This window comes from Symphalangus syndactylus, chromosome 5, assembly GCF_028878055.3.
Source record: "Symphalangus syndactylus isolate Jambi chromosome 5, NHGRI_mSymSyn1-v2.1_pri, whole genome shotgun sequence".
NCBI lineage: Eukaryota > Metazoa > Chordata > Mammalia > Primates > Hylobatidae > Symphalangus > Symphalangus syndactylus.
In genome coordinates this window covers 148047828-148066897 of record NC_072427.2, presented here as the reverse complement: position 1 = coordinate 148066897, position 19070 = coordinate 148047828, and the positions used below count along the sequence as shown (strand labels likewise).

General features: G+C 54.9%; 2 protein-coding genes and 1 non-coding gene across 8 annotated transcripts; all 3 read left to right on the top strand.

Moving 5' to 3' along the window:
- The first annotated feature begins 1075 nt into the window (after positions 1–1075).
- ATN1 (atrophin 1) lies at positions 1076–15417 on the top strand. Of its 4 annotated transcripts, none has more exons than XM_055280842.2 (10): positions 1076–1208; positions 6939–7127; positions 7275–7412; positions 7564–7677; positions 8651–10644; positions 10928–11150; positions 11533–12229; positions 13980–14123; positions 14474–14654; positions 14844–15417. In XM_055280842.2, exons 2-10 carry the CDS (start codon positions 7101–7103, stop codon positions 14875–14877), a joined length of 3552 nt encoding a protein of 1183 aa, XP_055136817.1. In that variant the 5' UTR covers positions 1076–1208; positions 6939–7100; the 3' UTR covers positions 14878–15417. The 4 variants fall into 4 exon arrangements, with proteins under 4 accessions (XP_055136817.1, XP_055136813.1, XP_055136814.1 ...); XM_055280838.2 differs by having other exon boundaries at positions 8648–10644; XM_055280839.2 differs by lacking the exon at positions 1076–1208 and adding an exon at positions 1428–1445 and having other exon boundaries at positions 8648–10644.
- A 1325-nt stretch (positions 15418–16742) lies between these two features.
- Positions 16743–19011, top strand: C5H12orf57 (chromosome 5 C12orf57 homolog). Of its 3 annotated transcripts, none has more exons than XM_055280867.2 (3): positions 16743–17260; positions 17507–17596; positions 18780–19011. In XM_055280867.2, the coding sequence occupies exons 1-3, from the start codon at positions 17209–17211 to the stop codon at positions 18929–18931; spliced, it is 294 nt and encodes a 97-aa protein (XP_055136842.2). In that variant the 5' UTR covers positions 16743–17208; the 3' UTR covers positions 18932–19011. The 3 variants fall into 3 exon arrangements, with proteins under 3 accessions (XP_055136842.2, XP_063495844.1, XP_055136841.2); XM_063639774.1 differs by having other exon boundaries at positions 16850–17131; positions 17507–17683; XM_055280866.2 differs by having other exon boundaries at positions 16916–17260; positions 17507–17683.
- On the top strand, positions 16913–16977 carry LOC129483647 (U7 small nuclear RNA). Its single transcript, XR_010121252.1, has one exon. It is a non-coding gene; the product is annotated as a U7 small nuclear RNA (small nuclear RNA).
- Positions 19012–19070: the final 59 nt, after the last annotated feature.

Genomic DNA, 19070 nt, shown 5'->3' with positions numbered 1-19070 from the left:
AATCACCCCCAAAAGCTTTACTTCTTCCAGAAGCCCCATCTTCCTATATATGTCATCTTTTCACTTTTTCTCCCTCCTTATGACCCCAAACTTCCATCCCATTCTCTCTGATAATAGCCCCCAAACCCCTCTGGCTCCATCTCTGCCACAGACCCCTCACCCCAAGCTTCTCTCAGTTCTCACTAGGCACCCACAAAGCCCCCAGGCAGTTCCATCTTTCCAATCCAATCCCATTATCCCAATCTCTACCCCAGGATCCCCCAAACTCCTCCCACTTCACCTCTGCCACAGACCCGCTCGCCCCCAAACTTCAGTCTCCCCTCATCTGCCCTCACCACCCACAGCCCCTCCTACCTAGCCCTCTCCCGCGCCGGGCCCGCGGGCTCCCCACATTCCGCCACGGCTAGCCCTCCCCGCGCCCCGGCCCCCTCGGCCTCGGCCTCGGCCAACTCGCGCGGCGCCTCCCCTCTCCGGCTCCCCCCCTCTCCCCCCTCGCGGCTTGCCTCGCGCTCCCTCCCTCGCGTCTCCCTCCTGGCCCCTCTCTCCGCCGTTCCTCCGCGCTCCCTCCTTCTCCCTCTTCCTCCCTTCTCCCATCCCCCTCTTCCAGGCTCCCTCCCTTCGCCGTCCGCTTTCCTGTGCGAGTCGCCCGACGCACCGCCCAGCCCGTCCGCAGCCCCGCGCCGAGTCGGGGCCTCGGGCCGGGCCATTTCGGAGGGACCGCGGCTTCGGGGAGGGGCTAGGAGGGGGAGAGGGAGCCGACTGCCGGGGAAGGGGCGGGGGCCGCGGGCGAGGCGGCCGAGGGGCCCCGGATCGCGCGGGTGCGGGCTGCGCTAGGCGGGCGCGGGCGGCGGCGGGTCGGAGCTGCGCCGAGGGCCGGGCGGGCCGCGGGGCCGGGCGGCGCGGCGGGGGCGGGCGGCGCGGCCCGGGGCATTCCGGGCGGCCAGGGGGAGGCGGCAAGCCCGGGGAGGTGGGGAGCAGAGCGGAGATCGGTGTTTGCTCCGTGGGCCGGCGGGCGATTGGGGCCAGGCGGGGAAAAGGGGGGATGGGGGCCGCCCTCCGGGGGGGTCGGGCCCGCCGCCGCCGTCGTCGCGGCGGCGACTGAGGCCGAGAAGAGGAGGGGGGCGGGGGAGCTGCCGCCGCCGCCCCCCAGAGGCGCCGGAGCCCGGAATCCCGCTCGGAGCCAGCCAGCCGTCCCGAGCTATCAGCAGGTAAGGTCTGCGGCCGCCTGGGCCCCGAGCCCGCGGGGTTCTGTCCCGCCCGGGCTCCGGCCTGCGGCTCCCCACCCCCACCCGTCCCAGTTCCCCCTCCTGCCGCCGCCGCCTCCATTTGTTATTTTCCCAATCCCGTCCCCCCACTGCGGGCTCTGCCTGGCCTGAGGCCGGGGGCTCAGGGGGTGGGGCCCGCTGAGGAGAATCGGGGGCCAGGGTTTCGGGAGGATCGGGAAGGTGAGGAAGGAGGGAGGGTCTCCGGAGGAGGCCTGTGGGGCCAGAGGGTATCCGGGACCCACAGACCCAAAAGAGGAGGAACATCGAGGCCAGGGTTGGCGGAGGAAAACGGGGGATGCTGTGAGTGGGGTTCCGGGCGAAGGCAGAATGGATAGGAGAGATGGCAGCGAGGTGGGGCATGAAGGCTCCAGGAAAAAGCTCCAAAGGCCCAGAACACGGGTTCTGGAGCCTGGGGTTGGGGGTTTTAGGAATAGACGGGAAGTGGGAAACGGGAAAGGGGTGTGGTAGGTGGAAAGAGGGATTGTGGCTGATGAAGCTGGGGGAAGCGGAGGCTTGGGCAAAGAGAGGTCCGTTTTTGAGATGAGCCGGAGGTTTTCCAGCGTGGAAGTGGGAAGGCCATGTCTTTGTGACGGTTTTCATTCCCCTACTCCAGGTCACCTCTGACCCTGTTTTCCCCATCCCAGACATAGTTACTTCTTGGAGAGGGCACTGGGGCCCAGTAGTGTGGGTTGTCCCAAAACTAATGAGGAGGAAAACAGGAACACAGAAGGGAGAGTTGGGAAGAAAGGGGTTCTGGGAGGATGGAAATGAGAATTGAGCAACCTTATAGGCACTCCAAGCAAGTTGCGACCTCCACCCTCCACCCTCCAATTTCCGGAGCGTCCGCTGCCCCTGATCTATATAGGGATCTATATAGGGAGGCCTTAGTTACTGCTTTGAGCTCAAAGATCTCCCTTTGTGCATGGGCTTATTTCGACTAGGGTAGGTACCTTTAAGCTCCCTTCCCTGAGGTGCTATAGGAGGGTAGGAGTTGCTTTGGCAACTGGGAGGGGGTAGGGGGTGGCTGCCAGATGGACTCCTGGGATGGTCTCTTGAGGGGCACCTTTTGCCACTGTGTTGCTATGGTAGTGATCCAGTGGGATGTCCAGTTGATTGGGGGGGCTTCGAATGTTTATTGGACCTCAGCCTGTGGCTATGCCCTTGGGACTCTGGGCTGGGTTTTGGAGGATGTTTCTGGATCTGTTGGTGAATGGGAGTTTCCCCACGGTGTCCACCCTTTCATGTTGCAGTCTGTTGGAACAGGTAGATCGGTTCCTTGCAGATCATAGGTGTTTCTCCAAGTCTCTCCACCTGGGTGTGATGGGAGGATGAAAACGCTTCTGTTCAGGTTACACCATCTTTCGGCAGTTGGTTCTGACCTCTACCTCCCTTATTATGCTATTTTTTGTAGAGTTGTCTTTTTGCTTCTTTGCACTTTCTTTCATTTTCTAAAACTTGAATTCCTCTTTGAGCCTCCCTAACCCTTTTCCTCCTTCCCTCAGCTAACCTTTGGCCTTCTTCCCTGACCTTGTAGAAATGGCTGGGCTCCCAGGCCCATCCCAGGTGAGGGTGGCCCAGGACAGAGGGCTGTGAAACAGCTTCATGCAGGGGAAATAGTATAGAACAGGAGCCAGGAGACTTGTGTCTAGACCTGGCTGTGCCTCTGTGACCTTGGGCAAGTCACTTCTCTTTGAGCCCTGGCTTCACTTTTAAGATGAAGGGGCTATAGTTGAGATGATCTCTGAGGCCTCTCTGAAGGTCCTGATTCTCAGAAGGCTTAGGCCAGTGCGTTATCTGCTGGTCTGGGCTGCATTGTTATCTAGGAGTCACTTCGGACTGGTTTGTTAGTCTGGCCGGTCCAGAATGATGTTGGGGGCTGGGCCAATGATCCTGAAATTTAGCCTGCGAGCCCCTCCCAAGAGAGCTTGTGACTCCACTGTATTCCTTCTGACATCCCATATTTCTCTCTTCTTTTCCTGTTCTTACTTAGGGGCTCTTTTTCTAGTTCTCACTTTCCTCCCAACCCAGTCTGGTCTTAATCATTTTCTTTTTAAAGGAAGGTAACGGCCGGGCGCAGTGGCTCACGCCTGTAATCCCAGCACTTTGGGAGGCCGAGGCGGGCGGATCACGAGGTCAGGAGATCGAGACCATCCTGGCTAACACTGTGAAACCCCGTCTCTACTAAAAATACAAAAAAAATTAGCCGGGCATGGCGGCGGGCGCCTGTAGTCCCAGCTACTCAGGAGGCTGAGGCAGGAGAATGGCGTGAACCCGGGAGGCGGAGCTTGCAGTGAGCGGCGATCGCGACACTGCACTCCAGCCTGGGTGACAGAGCAAGACTCCGTCTCAATAAATAAATAAATAAATAAAATAAAGTAAGGTAATGAAGGTGAATGTGCTTAGTATGTGGCCAGATACAGAGTAGGTGCTCTGTAATATTAGTTACAATGATTGCCTGCTAGGAGTGTAGGCTGGTGCTAAAACATGACCCAGGTCTAGAAACACACACAATCCAACCCTAACTCCTTTGCTCCTCTGCCACTCCTTATCCCCAGGATTACTTGTTCTTTTATGACTGCTTTTCTCCTTCAAAGCTACTCATTGCTAGTTTTTATCAGATTTCAGGTGATTAAAAAAGAGGGCGTACTATGATTACTGTGTTCCTCAGGTACATTCCTGTGTTTCTCTGACCTTTTGGATCCCTTAACCTAACTGACTTGGTGAACAGGTTCTGTGATGGTGAAGGGATATGGACACCCTTCTCTAGGAGGGCCGGCAAAAATACACCAATCACAAATAGTCATCTTTGTTGTGCTTTTTGTTTAAGGTTGTTTTCCTCTTTTGCTACGGTGGGTGTTGTTCTTTGGATTTTTTTTTTTTTTTGGTTGATAGTATTTTAAAACCAGTCTACACAACAACTAAAAAATGTGGCAAAATAGCTGTAGTTGAAAAAAAAAAAAAGGCTGGGCACAGTGGCTCATGCCTGTAATCCCAACACTTTAGGAGGCCAAGGTAGGTGGATCATCTGAGGTCAGGAGTTTGAGACCAGCCTGGCCAACATGGTGAAACTCCGTCTCTACTAAAAATACAAAAATTAGCCAGGCATGGTGGTGTGTGCTTGTAATCCCAGCTACTTGGGAGGCTGAGGCAGGAGAATGGCTTGAACCTGGGAGGCAGAGGTGGCACTTCAGCTTGGGGAGCAAGAGCGAAAATCCATCTCGGCCGGGCGCGGTGGCTCACGCTTGTAATCCCAGCACTTTGGGAGGCCGAGGCGGGAGGATCACGAGGTCAGGAGATCGAGACCACGGTGAAACCCCGTCTCTACTAAAAAAAATACAAAAAATTAGCCGGGCGTGGTGGCGGGCGCCTGTAGTCCCAGCTACTCGGAGAGGCTGAGGCAGGAGAATGGCGTGAACCCGGGAGGCGGAGCTTGCAGTGAGCCGAGATTGCGCCACTGCACTCCAGCCTGGGCGACAGAGCGAGACTCCGTCTCAAAAAAAAAAAAAAAAAAAAAAGAAAATCCATCTCAAAAAAAAAGTAAAGAAAACTAGTTGGCCAGAGCGAAAATCCATCTCAAAAAAAAGTAAAGAAAACAGTGGTTCAGAGTGCCTGTAATCCCAGCACTTTGGAAGGCCGAGGCAGGCAGATCACCTGAGGTCAGTAGTTTGAGACCACCCTGACTAACATGGTGAAACCCTGTCTCTACTAAAATACAAAAAATTAGCCAGGCGTGGTGGCGCATGCCTGTAATCCCAGCTACTCAGGAGGCTGAGGCAGGAGAATCACTTGAACCTAGGAGGCGGAGGTTGCAGTGAGTAAGATTGCACCACTGCACTCCAGCCTGGGCAACAAGAGTGAAACTCTGTCTCAAAAAAAAAAAAAAAAAAAGACACGTCTACTAGGCAGAACATCAGCTGAAAGTTCAGAAGACAGGCTCTGTCCCAGCAATTTTGTGATTCTAAGTAAATTGTGAAGTTTCCTGGAAAGGTTAGACTCACCCCTTACTGCCTGCATCAGTATGGTTCCATGGAGGTGAGAATTACTGTGTTCCTTGGGAAAAATACACTAGAGAATATGGACATGCCGTTTACCTAGCAGGCCTCCAACTCAGAATAGAATAGATGGGTAAGCTTAGTCTATTCCCACTGGAGCTAACAGCACTTAATTCAGGAAGAAAGACCTACTGAAGTTAGTGGGTTTAAAGGTCAATCACAAGAAAAGCGCACACACATCAGTGGAAAGGAAGAAAACAGTAAGAAAATACCATTTTTGCTCTCAAAAGATCTTACAATCAGTAATTTGCAGGGACTTGACACTTAGCAAGAAATACAAACAAGTGCAAATGAATACAGCTGGCTATAGGGATTTGGATAAAGATAGATACCTGCCTACCTGCTGATAGACAGATATGGATGGACTGGCTGTGAGGAGCTGTGTAACCCAGTCTACACCAAGTAGGAGGATAGGCTTAAAAACTGGTACATCTGTATTGTTTGCTCACGGATATTTTGAGTCTTTAATCATTTATGTGAAAACTCTGACTTTTCCTCTAGCCTTAGGGAGCTCAAGTACTAGAGAATGGGTCCTTTATGGGGCTCTCAAAAATGAAGTTCTACAATTTGGGGCTACCTAGGTTTAGTCTTGGGATTGGTAGGGCTGTGTTCCTTTGTATTATAGAATGGGACATTCTTCTTCTACCTACTCTGATGTGAGAAAAGATTCTTTTCATATCTCTGTGACTGATCTAGGCCTTCTGAGAATTCTCCCCAGCAACTTCTGAGGAGAATATAGCAAAGTATAGAAGAAACAGCATGGGCTTTGAAGTCACCGACGTGGGTTTGATTCTGGCTCTGTCACTGGTTCCTCAGTGTGTGAGGTTGGGCTAGTCCCAATCACAATCTTTGAGCCTCAGTTCCCTCACGTATATAATGAGGGTAATAATGCTTACCATTCAGGGTTGGTTGTAAATATTAAATGAAATCATGTATGTGAAGGGCTTGATATAAAGAAGGTACTCAATAAATTAATACTTCAACGTCATTTCTTTTTTTTTTTTTTTTTTTTTTTGAGACAGAGTCTTACTCTGTCACCCAGGCTGGAGTGCAGTAGCATGATCTCGGCTCACTGCAACCTCTGCTTCCCGGGTTTAAGTGATTTGCTTGCCTCAGCCTCCTGAGTAGCTGGGATTACAGGCACGTGCCACCACGCATGGCTGGGTTTCACCATGTTGGCTAGGCTGGTCTTGAACTCCCGACCTTGTGATCCGTCCACCTTGGCCTCCCAAAGTGCTGGGATTGTAGGCGTGAGCCACCATGCCCTGCTCCATTTCTTTATGTTCCTTTGTAAGGCTCTGTGGAATGTGTGTGTTCACAAATATCCTTTAGGAATCATGAAGGGTAAAACTGTGTAATCTCCTGGATTGGGGCTTGTAGGTGCATCCGAATTTTCTGCCCTCTGCAGAGATGAAAGAGATTATACTTTGAGCAGAGTCTGCCTCCCTTTTTGATAGCTAAGGTAGCCCATGGGGCATGCCAGCAATGGCTTGTGGTATCTGTACCTCTTGGCCCAAAGGCTTAGGGTTGGGCCGCTTGCTCAGTTCTCTAACGAGCACAATAGTATTCCTTTGTGACTCTGTTCTCCCAGTTGGAGACTCTGATGGTTTCCTTCTAACAGGTTTCATTGAAAACAGATCCTGCAAAAGTTCCAGGTGCCTACACTGGAAACTTGGAGATCCTGCTTCCCAGACCACAGCTGTGGGGAACTTGGGGTGGAGCAGAGAAGCTTCTGTATTTAGCTGCCCAGGCAGAGGAGAATGGGGTCTCCACAGCCTGAAGAATGAAGACACGACAGAATAAAGACTCGGTGAGTTAAAATGAGAGAGGTGAAAGATGAGGGGCGGGGCAGGCAAGCTAGGAGGAAGGGTCTAGAGAAGAAGAACAAATAATGTGCACCATAAAGTTAGGTGCAATGTAAAGAACAGTGTTACCTACCTCCTTCCTCCTCTTGTAGATGTCAATGAGGAGTGGACGGAAGAAAGAGGCCCCTGGGCCCCGGGAAGAACTGAGATCGAGGGGCCGGGCCTCCCCTGGAGGGGTCAGCACGTCCAGCAGTGATGGTAAAGCTGAGAAGTCCAGGCAGACAGCCAAGGTATTCTGTCCTCAGGTCCTCCCACAGGATGCCCAGGCACTGGGGCTGAGGGTGTTTGTGTGTTGTGGGGGGAGCTTCCTGTTTGGCAGAGGGTAACGGTGGAGCTTGGGAGGTAGGGAAAAGACAGAAATTTTCTCTTTCTCTCTAACAGAAGGCCCGAGTAGAGGAAGCCTCCACCCCAAAGGTCAACAAGCAGGGTCGGAGTGAGGAGATCTCAGAGAGTGAAAGTGAGGAGACCAATGCGCCAAAAAAGACCAAAACTGAGGTGGGAGACCCTTGTCGCCATCCTGACCCATCTTGTGACCATTCTTTTCTCAGACTTCCTTATGCTCATTATTCTTAGCTGGATCTCTCCTGGGACATAAGAGAAAGGCCAGATCATAGTGCTTATGAGAGCAGTTCTGTCTATAATATGCCAGAGAGATTCTTAGAGCTTTGACAGACCACCAGATGACCAGGCAGGGCCAAAGGGGACCAGAAGAGTTGGGGGATTCTAGTCTCTGGGTGAGAAGTCTTAGTGGGAGGAACAAATAAATCTTAAGGAAAATGCAGAAGTGGTCTTTCTTTTTTATTATTTTTTGTTTGTTTGTTTGTTTTTGAGAAAGAGTTTTGCTCTGTCACCCAGGCTGGAGTACAGTGGCACAATCTCAGCTCATTGCAACCTCCGCCTCCTGGGTTCAAACAGTTGTGCCTCAGCCTCCCGAGTAGCTGGGATTATAGGCATGAGCCTCCACGCCCGGCTAATTTTTGTGTTTTTAGTAGAGACAGGGTTTCACCATGTTGTCCAGGCTGGTTTGGAACTCCTGGCATCAAGTGATCCGCTTGCTTCAGCCTCCCAAAGTGCTGGGATTACAGGTGTAAGCCTCTGTGCCCGGCCAGAATGGTCTAAGAACCAAGGGTTGGGGGATGGAGGATGGTTAAAGTGGTGGTTATGAGATGGTGTAAGACAGGGATTTGGAGTCAGCTGTGGGTAGAGACAAGGTGCTTGAGATGGATCCTTGAAGAAGGAATAGGGTTTTACAGGAGGGAAACAAGACTGGCTGCTAGGGAGCAGCCAAGAATGTGAGGAAAGTGAGAAATCCCCAGATGGTAAGAGGTGGGCTTGAGCAAGAGTACTCACCACATCACAGTACAACAGTGTGCTGTGAGGGGAAATGATTTTATGCAAGAGAGGCCCCAAATCACAGGGAAGCAGGAAAGGAAAAGAGAAAAAATGAGCCTTCCCTTTTCTACAGCAGGAACTTCCTCGGCCACAGTCTCCCTCCGATCTGGATAGCTTGGACGGGCGGAGCCTTAATGATGATGGCAGCAGCGACCCTAGGGATATTGACCAGGACAACCGAAGCACGTCCCCCAGCATCTACAGCCCTGGAAGTGTGGAGAATGACTCCGACTCATCTTCTGGCCTGTCCCAGGGCCCAGCCCGCCCCTACCACCAACCTCCACTCTTTCCTCCTTCCCCTCCACCGCCAGACAGCACCCCTCGACAGCCAGAGGCTGGCTTTGAACCCCATCCTTCTGTGACACCCACTGGGTATCATGCTCCCATGGAGCCCCCCACATCTCGAATGTTCCAGGCTCCTCCTGGGGCCCCTCCCCCTCACCCACAGCTCTATCCTGGGGGCACTGGTGGAGTTTTGTCTGGACCCCCAATGGGTTCCAAGGGGGGAGGGGCTGCCTCATCAGTGGGGGGCCCTAATGGGGGTAAGCAGCACCCCCCACCCACTACTCCCATTTCAGTATCAAGCTCTGGGGCTAGTGGTGCTCCCCCAACAAAGCCGCCTACCACTGCAGTAGGTGGTGGGAACCTACCTTCTGCACCACCACCAGCCAACTTCCCCCATGTGACACCGAACCTGCCTCCCCCACCTGCCCTGAGACCCCTCAACAATGCATCAGCCTCTCCCCCTGGCCTGGGGGCCCAACCACTACCTGGACATCTGCCCTCTCCCCACGCCATGGGACAGGGTATGGGTGGACTTCCTCCTGGCCCAGAGAAGGGCCCAACTCTGGCTCCTTCACCCCACTCTCTGCCTCCTGCTTCCTCTTCTTCTGCCCCAGCGCCCCCCATGAGGTTTCCTTATTCATCCTCTAGTAGTAGCTCTGCAGCAGCCTCCTCTTCCAGTTCTTCCTCTTCTTCCTCTGCCTCCCCCTACCCAGCTTCCCAGGCATTGCCCAGTTACCCCCACTCTTTCCCTCCCCCAACAAGCCTCTCTGTCTCCAATCAGCCCCCCAAGTATACTCAGCCTTCTCTCCCATCCCAGGCTGTGTGGAGCCAGGGTCCCCCACCACCTCCTCCCTATGGCCGCCTCTTAGCCAACAGCAGTGCCCATCCAGGCCCCTTCCCTCCCTCTACTGGGGCCCAGTCCACCGCCCACGCACCAGCCTCAACACATCACCATCACCACCAGCAACAGCAGCAGCAGCAGCAGCAGCAGCAGCAGCATCACGGAAGCTCTGGGCCCCCTCCTCCTGGAGCATTTCCCCACTCACTGGAGGGCGGTAGCTCCCACCACGCACACCCTTACGCCATGTCTCCCTCCCTGGGGTCTCTGAGGCCCTACCCACCAGGGCCAGCACACCTGCCCCCACCTCACAGCCAGGTGTCCTACAGCCAAGCAGGCCCCAATGGCCCTCCAGTCTCTTCCTCTTCCAACTCTTCCTCTTCCACTTCTCAAGGGTCCTACCCATGTTCACACCCCTCCCCTTCCCAGGGCCCTCAAGGGGCACCCTACCCTTTCCCACCGGTGCCTACGGTCACCACCTCTTCGGCTACCCTTTCCACGGTCATTGCCACCGTGGCTTCCTCGCCAGCAGGCTACAAAACGGCCTCCCCACCTGGGCCCCCACCGTACGGAAAGAGAGCCCTGTCCCCGGGGGCCTACAAGACAGCCACCCCACCCGGATACAAACCCGGGTCGCCTCCCTCCTTCCGAACGGGGACCCCACCGGGCTATCGAGGAACCTCGCCACCTGCAGGCCCAGGGACCTTCAAGCCAGGCTCGCCCACCGTGGGACCTGGGCCCCTGCCACCTGCGGGGCCCTCAGGCCTGCCATCTCTGCCACCACCACCTGCGGCCCCTGCCTCAGGGCCGCCCCTGAGCGCCACACAGATCAAACAGGAGCCGGCTGAGGAGTATGAGACCCCCGAGAGCCCGGTGCCCCCAGCCCGCAGCCCCTCGCCCCCTCCCAAGGTGGTAGATGTGCCCAGCCATGCCAGTCAGTCTGCCAGGTGAGCGGCCAAGTGGGGCGGAGGTGGGCCTGGGAGGGGGACGACGACAAGGCGGCGACGAGGGAGGGAGTAGCAGGGAGGGGCGTTGCGCTGGTGTAGTGTTTTAGCAAAGCACGCCACTCTCCTCCGTCCATGCCTAATGGCCAGTGAGGCCGGCAGCAGCTCACAGCCTGCAGGGGTGGTTTTGAGGCGGGGGCTGCAAGCACTCGCCGGGGCCGCGGCGCCGCGGGCTCCATCGGGCAGCTCGCACCGGCTGAGCGCGCGCTGCTTCCACGCCCGGCAGGTTCAACAAACACCTGGATCGCGGCTTCAACTCGTGCGCGCGCAGCGACCTGTACTTCGTGCCACTGGAGGGCTCCAAGCTGGCCAAGAAGCGAGCCGACCTGGTGGAGAAGGTGCGGCGCGAGGCCGAGCAGCGCGCGCGCGAAGAAAAGGAGCGCGAGCGCGAGCGAGAACGCGAGAAAGAGCGCGAGCGCGAGAAGGAGCGCGAGCTTGAACGCAGCGTGGTGAGTGCGTCACTGCCTGCGCCACCGCCTTCTTTTCCCTCCTTCCCGCTGCGCTGCGCGGCTCGGTGGGCGGGCGAGTCACGTCGCCACCTGTCGGAGGGGAGGTACCACTGCAGCCCAGGAAATGGAGCCCAAAAGGTTTTCAGCGAGAGCAATCTGCATTCCTGGGTTGGGAAAAGGCATGCTCAGATGGGACTACCTGTGGATCCCAAGAAGGGCAAATATTCGGGAGGGGGGGGGTCGCAGTTAAGTTCCAGGTGGGCAGAGTTTCAATGAGTTGAGGCATTTTGGCATTCGGCTGTCGAAACAAATGGGCAGCTTGAAACCAGCCACCTCTTTTCATAACTGCCGCTTTGACTCCACTTTTCCCTGTACCCCACAGAAGTTGGCTCAGGAGGGCCGTGCTCCGGTGGAATGCCCATCTCTGGGCCCAGTGCCCCATCGCCCTCCATTTGAACCGGGCAGTGCGGTGGCTACAGTGCCTCCCTACCTGGGTCCTGACACTCCAGCCTTGCGCACTCTCAGTGAATATGCCCGGCCTCATGTCATGTCTCCTGGCAATCGCAACCATCCATTCTACGTGCCCCTGGGGGCAGTGGACCCGGGGCTCCTGGGTTACAATGTCCCGGCCCTGTACAGCAGTGATCCAGCTGCCCGGGAGAGGGAACGGGAAGCCCGTGAACGAGACCTCCGTGACCGCCTCAAGCCTGGCTTCGAGGTGAAGCCTAGTGAGCTGGAACCCCTACATGGGGTCCCTGGGCCGGGCTTGGATCCCTTTCCCCGACATGGGGGCCTGGCTCTGCAGCCTGGCCCACCTGGCCTGCACCCTTTCCCCTTTCATCCGAGCCTGGGGCCCCTGGAGCGAGAACGTCTAGCGCTGGCAGCTGGGCCAGCCCTGCGGCCTGACATGTCCTATGCTGAGCGGCTGGCAGCTGAGAGGCAGCACGCAGAAAGGGTGGCGGCCCTGGGCAATGACCCGCTGGCCCGGCTGCAGATGCTCAATGTGACTCCCCATCACCACCAGCACTCCCACATCCACTCGCACCTGCACCTGCACCAGCAAGATGCTATCCATGCAGGTGAGACCCCTCCTTCCTTGCCCTGGCCCTTTGGGGCCACCTTCCCCCTATCATGACTGGGCCCTTTCGTTCCTCTGGCCCAGACGTTCCTCCCCTGGCCTGACATGAACCTTTCCTGAGATTGCTGCCCTGAACTTTGCCTTTGCCTCCCTGACGTTCTCTCAGCCTTGTCTCCTCATGGCCTTCCCTGGCCACAAAGCCTGTATTCCCCACAGCCCAGTCCTCTCCATAGTCTAGTGTCCTACCCATGACAGAGGCCCAGGCAGGAGCCTTTGAAGGACACACCTTTCTATCCTCACAGCCCCATTCTCCCAAGCCCTTCACAAACCTATCTTCTTACTTATTTTTTTGAGACATGGTCTTGCTCTGCCACCCAGGCTGGAGTGTAGTGGCGCAATCACAGCTCACTGCGGCCTCAACTTCCCGGGCTCAAGTGATCCTCCTACCCCAGCCTCTGGAGTAGCTGGGATTACAGGCGTGTGTCACCATACCTGGCCAATTTTTGTATTTTTAGTAGAGACGGGATTTCGCCATGTTGGCCATGGCCGGTCTCAAATTCCTGAGCTCAAAGCGATCCACCCACCTTGGCCTCCCAAAGTCCTGAGATTACAGACGTGAGCCACCATGCTCAACCCACAAACCTGTTTTCTGATTTCTCTGGATTCAACTCTTTTTTGCCACTTTCTCCTTTTCTCCCTGTGGGAGGTCTTTCATGTTCTTCCCCATCTCTAGATCTGTAACTTTCTAGAAAAGGCCCTGTAGGTTTGGGTTTGGGTGTCATAGGCAATAATGAGCTTTACTTACGATCCTTTCACCATTTTTTTTTTTTTTTTTTTTTTGAGACGGAGTCTCGCCCTGTCGCCAAGCTGGAGTGCAGTGGCGCGATCTCAGCTTACTGCAACCTCTGCCTCCGGGGTTCAAGCGATTCTCCTGCCTCAGCAGGCACTGCCTGCCCAAGTAGCTGGGACTACAGGCGCGTGCCACCAAGTACAGCTAATTTTTGTATTTTTAGTAGACACAGGTTTACACTATGTTGGCCAGGATAGTCTTGATTTCTTGACCTTGTGATCCGCCCGCCTTGGCCTCCCAAAGTGCTGGAATTACAAGTGTGAGCCACTGCACCTGGCTTCCTTTTTTTTTTTTTTTTTTTTAATTTGAGATCGAGTCTCACTCTTTTGCCCAGACTGGAATGCAGTGGTGCGATCTCGGCTCACTGCAGCTTCCACCTCCCAGGTTCAAGCGATTCTCCTGCCTCAGCCTCCTGAGGAGCTGGGACTATAGGCGTGTGCCACCATGCCTGGCTAATTTTTTTGTATTTTTGGTAGAAACAGGGTTTCACCATCTTGGCCAGGCTGGTCTTGAACTCCTGACCTCAGGTGATCTGTCTGCCTCAGCCTCCCAAAGTGCTGAGATCATAAGGCTTGAGCCACCGCGCCTGGCCTCTTCTTGTCTTATTTCCTAAACTTCTATCTTCCACCTCCTTCAAGCAGTCCACCTCTCCCTGTCCTTCCCCTCAGACCCTTCTGATGACTATAATCTCCTGTGCTCTGTCATCCGTATGTCCGTCCTCCAGTAGGGCTCAGCCTGTCCACCCCTGCCAGGTCTCTAGTTCTTCCACTCTGCCTTTGTTCCACTTTGGAGCTCCTTGTGTTTGTCTGACTCAGTTCCCAGGCTTGGATCCCTTCACCCAAATGCATGGTTTGCCCTAAACCTGCCTTCTGGTGACACCTTCCTCTTCTCTGCCCTCCAGCCTCTGCCTCGGTGCACCCTCTCATTGACCCCCTGGCCTCAGGGTCTCACCTCACCCGGATCCCCTACCCAGCTGGAACTCTCCCTAACCCCCTGCTTCCTCACCCTCTGCACGAGAACGAAGTTCTTCGTCACCAGCTCTTTGGTAAGGGTGGAAGTTGGGGTAGGCAGCTCTAATGAGAAAAGGGCAGAAAGGAGGTATTTGGGTGGGGGGATGGGCCTAGTTGGTCTTGGGGAGGGATGAGGAGGTACCTAAGGGAGCTGGGTATGGGAATAGGAGAGCTGAAGGTCTGCCCAAGAGAAGCACAAGTTTTAGTGTCAGCCTAAGAGGTTTGAATCCCAATTCCACTCTACCACTGGCAACTTACAGAACTGGCTGTGTTACCTGACTTTTTAGTTCATTAACTTTGCATGTAAAGGAGCTGGCTATCCCCTGGTCCAGAGCAGCTACTTGTTATCCATTGGTCATGTGCCCCTTGCCCTTCCTGCTCACAGCTGCCCCTTACCGGGACCTGCCGGCCTCCCTTTCTGCCCCAATGTCAGCAGCTCATCAGCTGCAGGCCATGCACGCACAGTCAGCTGAGCTGCAGCGCTTGGCGCTGGAACAGCAGCAGTGGCTGCATGCCCATCACCCGCTGCACAGTGTGCCGCTGCCTGCCCAGGAGGACTACTACAGGTACCCTAGGGTGCCCCAGCCCAGGGGACATGGGCTCAGTGAGCCTGGGAGGGGCTGTGGACATGGTACGGCTGGGCACTGTGCTCCTGGGGGGGGAACTCCTCCTCTCCCAACCCCTTCGGTAAGGGGGTGAGGTCAGGGTTGGTCTCAAGTCTCTTACCTCTCTGCTATGCACTGCCCCTTCCCTAGTCACCTGAAGAAGGAAAGCGACAAGCCACTGTAGAACCTGCGATCAAGAGAGCACCATGGCTCCTACATTGGACCTTGGAGCACCCCCACCCTCCCCCACCCCGCCCTTGGCCTGCCACCCAGAGCCAAGAGGGTGCTGCTCAGTTGCAGGGCCTCTGCTGCTGGACAGAGAGTGGGGGAGGGAGGGACAGACAGAAGGCCAAGGCCCGGTGTGGTGTGCAGAGGTGGGGAGGTGGCGAGGATGGGGACAGAAAGCGCACAGAATCTTGGACCAGGTCTCTCTTCCTTGTCCCCCCTGCTTTTCTCCTCCCCCATGCCCAACCCCCGTGGCCGCCGCCCCTCCCCTGCCCCGTTGGTGTGATTATTTCATCTGTTAGATGTGGCTGTTTTGTGTAGCATCGTGTGCCACCCCTGCCCCTCCCCGATCCCTGTGTGCGCGCCCCCTCTGCAATGTACGCCCCTTGCCCCCTCCCCACATTAATAATTTATATATATAAATATCTATATGATGCTCTTAAAAAAACATCCCAACCAAAACCAACCAAACAAAAACATCCTCACAACTCCCCAGGAACATGGCTGTGACTGTTCTTTGCGGGGTATGGGGGCAAGGCTGGGTCTCAGTGCAGCGATGCTTAGTAAGAACCGCAGCCAGGGTCTGGCAGGGAAGCGGGAAGAGACCAGACCTTCTTAAGGAACTGGGTGTGGGGGCTGGGAAGAATTGGAGAGGGGATTCCTGAAAAGCCCAGAGCCTTGACTCAGCTGGAGGCGGTACCACGGGTGCTGGTGCTCCCTCCTGCCCCAAGGCTAGGCAGGACCACTGCGCGCCAGTGGAGGCCTCGGCCTGGGCTCTGTGGCTAATGCCTGTAAGAGGCTGGTGGATTGCTTGAGCTCAGGAGTTGGAAACCAGCTTGGGCAACATAGAGAAACCCCATCTTAAAAAAAAATCAGCTGGGCGTTGTGGTGCACTTATGGTCCCAGCTACTCAGGAGGCTGAGGTGAGAGGATCACTTGGGGGTCGAGGCTGCAGTGAGTCATGATTGCACCACTGCACTCTAGCCTGGGTGACAGAGCAAGGCCCTATCTCAAAGCAAACAAAGGAAACCCCAACCAACCAAACACTAGAGGCCTGGGATAGGCCCACCTCTGACATGGTCAGGTCTAGGAATCTATTCAGACAGGTCTCACTGCTAGGAGCCACCAGAGTCCTCTGGAACAAAGGCTTCAGCGTCCTGAAACCTTTCCGTGGAATAGTTTAAGAAACGGTTATGAGGCCAGGCGCGTCGGCTCACGCTGGTAATCCCAGGACTTTGGGAGGCCGAGGCGGGCGGATCACGAGGTCAGGAGTTCCAGACCAGCCTGGCCAACATGGCAAAACCCTGTCTCTACTAAAAACAAAAAATTAGCTGGGCATGGTGGCGCGCGCCTGTAGTCCCAGCGACTTGGGAGGTTGAGGCAGGAGAATCGCTTGAACCCGGGAGGGGGAGGTTATGGTGAACCAAGATCCCCCCCAACTGCACTCCAGCTTGGCGACAGAGCAAGCAAGACTCCGTCTCAAAAACAAAAGACAAAGCCAGTTATGAAGCGGGGACGGGGTGGGCTAGTTTTAATAGGTCGAGGCGATTAGTACTTGGCATCCTTAACCACCCTACAGTTTGAGAAGGGAGTGGGTGATAATCTCAAAAGCCTGGAAGGGAAGGGAAATCGGGCCGGGCGTTAGGCTCCATCGCTCATCAGTAGACAAGGCCATTTTAGGAAAGTGCGACAACGGCTTTTGCTCTGGGCTTTTACTGCGGAATCCAGGTCTCCGGGCTTAACAACAACGAAGGGGCTGTGACTGGCTGCTTTCTCAACCAATCAGCACCGAGCTCATTTGCATGGGCTGAGAGCAAATGTTCGCGAACTCTAGAATGACTTAAGTAAGTTCCTTAGAATATTTTTCCTACTGAAAGTTACAACATGCGTCGTTGTTTATACAGTAATAGGAACAAGAAAAACGTCACCTAAGCTCACCCTCACCAATTGTGGAGTTCACGCATATCCCACCTTCTCTCCAGCCCTAAACGCAGTAGTGTTACAGCTCTTTTAGAATTTGTCTAGTAGGCTTTCTGGTACTTTTTACTGGAAAGCCCTTATTACGTAGTTTGTTTCTAACGGTAGATCTTATGTTTGGGGCGTGTGAGCCGTCTCAAATACTGTTGGAAGCTTTGCAAAAGAAGGAACTAGCCACGCCTGGAGGCTTCCGGCTACGCCGGATGCTGCTTCCTTTCCACTGCCGTGGCTTATGGGTAAGGGTTGTAAGACGTGGCTCTGTATTCTTGAGCTTTCCATTTATTTTCTCTGAGCCTACAGCCTAAGAGGCCGTATGGCGTCCGCGTCTACCCAACCGGCGGCCTTGAGCGCTGAGCAGGCCAAGGGTGAGAATTATCCTAGTTTAAACATGGGTTGCGGGTCCGGGGAGGATGCGGGCGGAGGATGTGGGGCGACAAACCTGGCTACGTCCGCCGGGAACGCGGGGTACCGTCCTTCTAAGTGGGGCGCTTGCCCCCAAGTCTCGGGATCTTATTGGGTTACCTACAGCCTCAATCCACTAATTCCCTGCGCTCTCCGCTGGGCCCGCTGTCCGTTCTCCGACGCCTTCCTGGGATGCTTCTGGCGCGCAGTAGTCCTGGCGGAGGTGATCCAGGCGTTCTCCGTCCCGGAGAATGCAGTGCGCATGGACGAGGCTCGGGATAATGCGTGCAACGACATGGGTAAGATGCTGCAATTCGTGCTGCCCGTGGCCACGCAGATCCAGCAGGAGGTTATCAAAGCCTATGGCTTCAGCTGCGACGGGGAAGGTGGGTCAGACGCGGGAAGGCGGGAGTTGGGTCGGGAGAGGGCGCCGAATCTGTGGGCCCATGAGCGGTTGTCCCCTTTCTCGCCACACGGCGGCAGCCACAATCTGACTAACATTGTTGCCACTCAGAGCCCAGGGTCTACCCTGAGCTTGTGCGCCCCAGTTGCATTTTGTACAGTAGAGGTTCCGTATCCCTTATCCGAAATGCTCGGGACCGGAAGTGTTTTGGTTTTTTTCGGATTTCGGAATATTTACATATACATGGATATCTTGGAGGACGGGACTTAAATCTGAACACGAAATTGTTTTGTTTCATATACACACACCTTATGCACATAGCCTGAAGGTAATTTTATATAATAGTCTGAATAATTTTTTGCATGAGACAAAGTTTTGACTGCGTTTTGACTACAGTCCTCCCCACCCCCCACTATGAAGTCAGGTGTGGAATTTTCCATTTTCGGCCTCACATTGGCACTCATAATTTCAGATTTTGGATTTTCTAATTAAGGATGGTCAACCTGTACTGTTAATCACATTATTATTCCATTTTGTGATGAGGAAGCAAACTCTAACGGTGCAGACTCTAGAGTAGCAGAGCTGGACTTAAATGCTGTTGTGTCACCTTTTAGTGAGATGTCTGCATGACAGCAGTGGCTGCAGTCTCTCCAGGGTGTTTCAGCTAATTTTTGTTTGGGGGTTGGTGGTTAAATTTTTGGTGAGATCCCGGTGTTGCGCAAAGGTGTTGACTGATTCAGCTCTGCTGCCCCATAGCCTTCCTGAGTTCTAGCTACAGACCTGGGGTCTTGTGTTCATTCTTGGGGTTCCAGTGACTAAACTGCTAAAATGGTTCACCTGAGAGCAAGAAGCACACTGCCTTGGGACATTTTCATTCACTGCATCCCATCTAGTTGTGCCCAGTGTAGACCAAGTGTCATCATCAAAACCACACGGGACAGAGGCCTGCATGCGTCCTGTTTTGCAAACAGCTGCCCAGCCAGTGGGGGAGCAGTTCATGCTTAAACTACCACCCCCTCCAGGTGTCTTAGGCACGCTGGTCCTTAGGAGAAGCGTTGACCCTCCACTCCCTCTTGCAGGTGTCCTTAAGTTTGCTCGCTTGGTCAAGTCCTACGAAGCCCAGGACCCTGAGATCGCCAGCCTGTCAGGCAAGCTGAAGGCGCTGTTCCTGCCGCCCATGACCCTGCCACCGCATGGGCCTGCTGCTGGTGGCAGCGTGGCCGCCTCCTGAGAGTTGGCCCTCCCTTGTGCCACTGCCAGGGGAGGAAAGGCCTTGATGTTCCAGACAATAATAAACGTGCCTGTGACTTAGCCTTGGTGTCAGTCTTTGCAGACCTGACAACCCCTATCTCTCCTTCCCTGATTCCCTC

Excerpts from the sequence above, each read along its gene's own strand:
- ATN1 (XM_055280838.2), top strand. The coding sequence starts at position 7,101 with ATGAAGACACGACAGAATAAAGACTCG. Across the intron at positions 11,151-11,532 it reads GCGAGCTTGAACGCAGCGTG|AAGTTGGCTCAGGAGGGCCG; the intron begins GTGAGTGCGTCA and ends TGTACCCCACAG. Across the intron at positions 12,230-13,979 it reads GCAAGATGCTATCCATGCAG|CCTCTGCCTCGGTGCACCCT; the intron begins GTGAGACCCCTC and ends TCTGCCCTCCAG.
- C5H12orf57 (XM_055280866.2), top strand. The coding sequence starts at position 17,209 with ATGGCGTCCGCGTCTACCCAACCGGCGGCCTTGAGCGCTGAGCAGGCC. Across the intron at positions 17,261-17,506 it reads GAGCGCTGAGCAGGCCAAGG|TAGTCCTGGCGGAGGTGATC; the intron begins GTGAGAATTATC and ends TCTGGCGCGCAG. Across the intron at positions 17,684-18,779 it reads CTTCAGCTGCGACGGGGAAG|GTGTCCTTAAGTTTGCTCGC; the intron begins GTGGGTCAGACG and ends TCCCTCTTGCAG.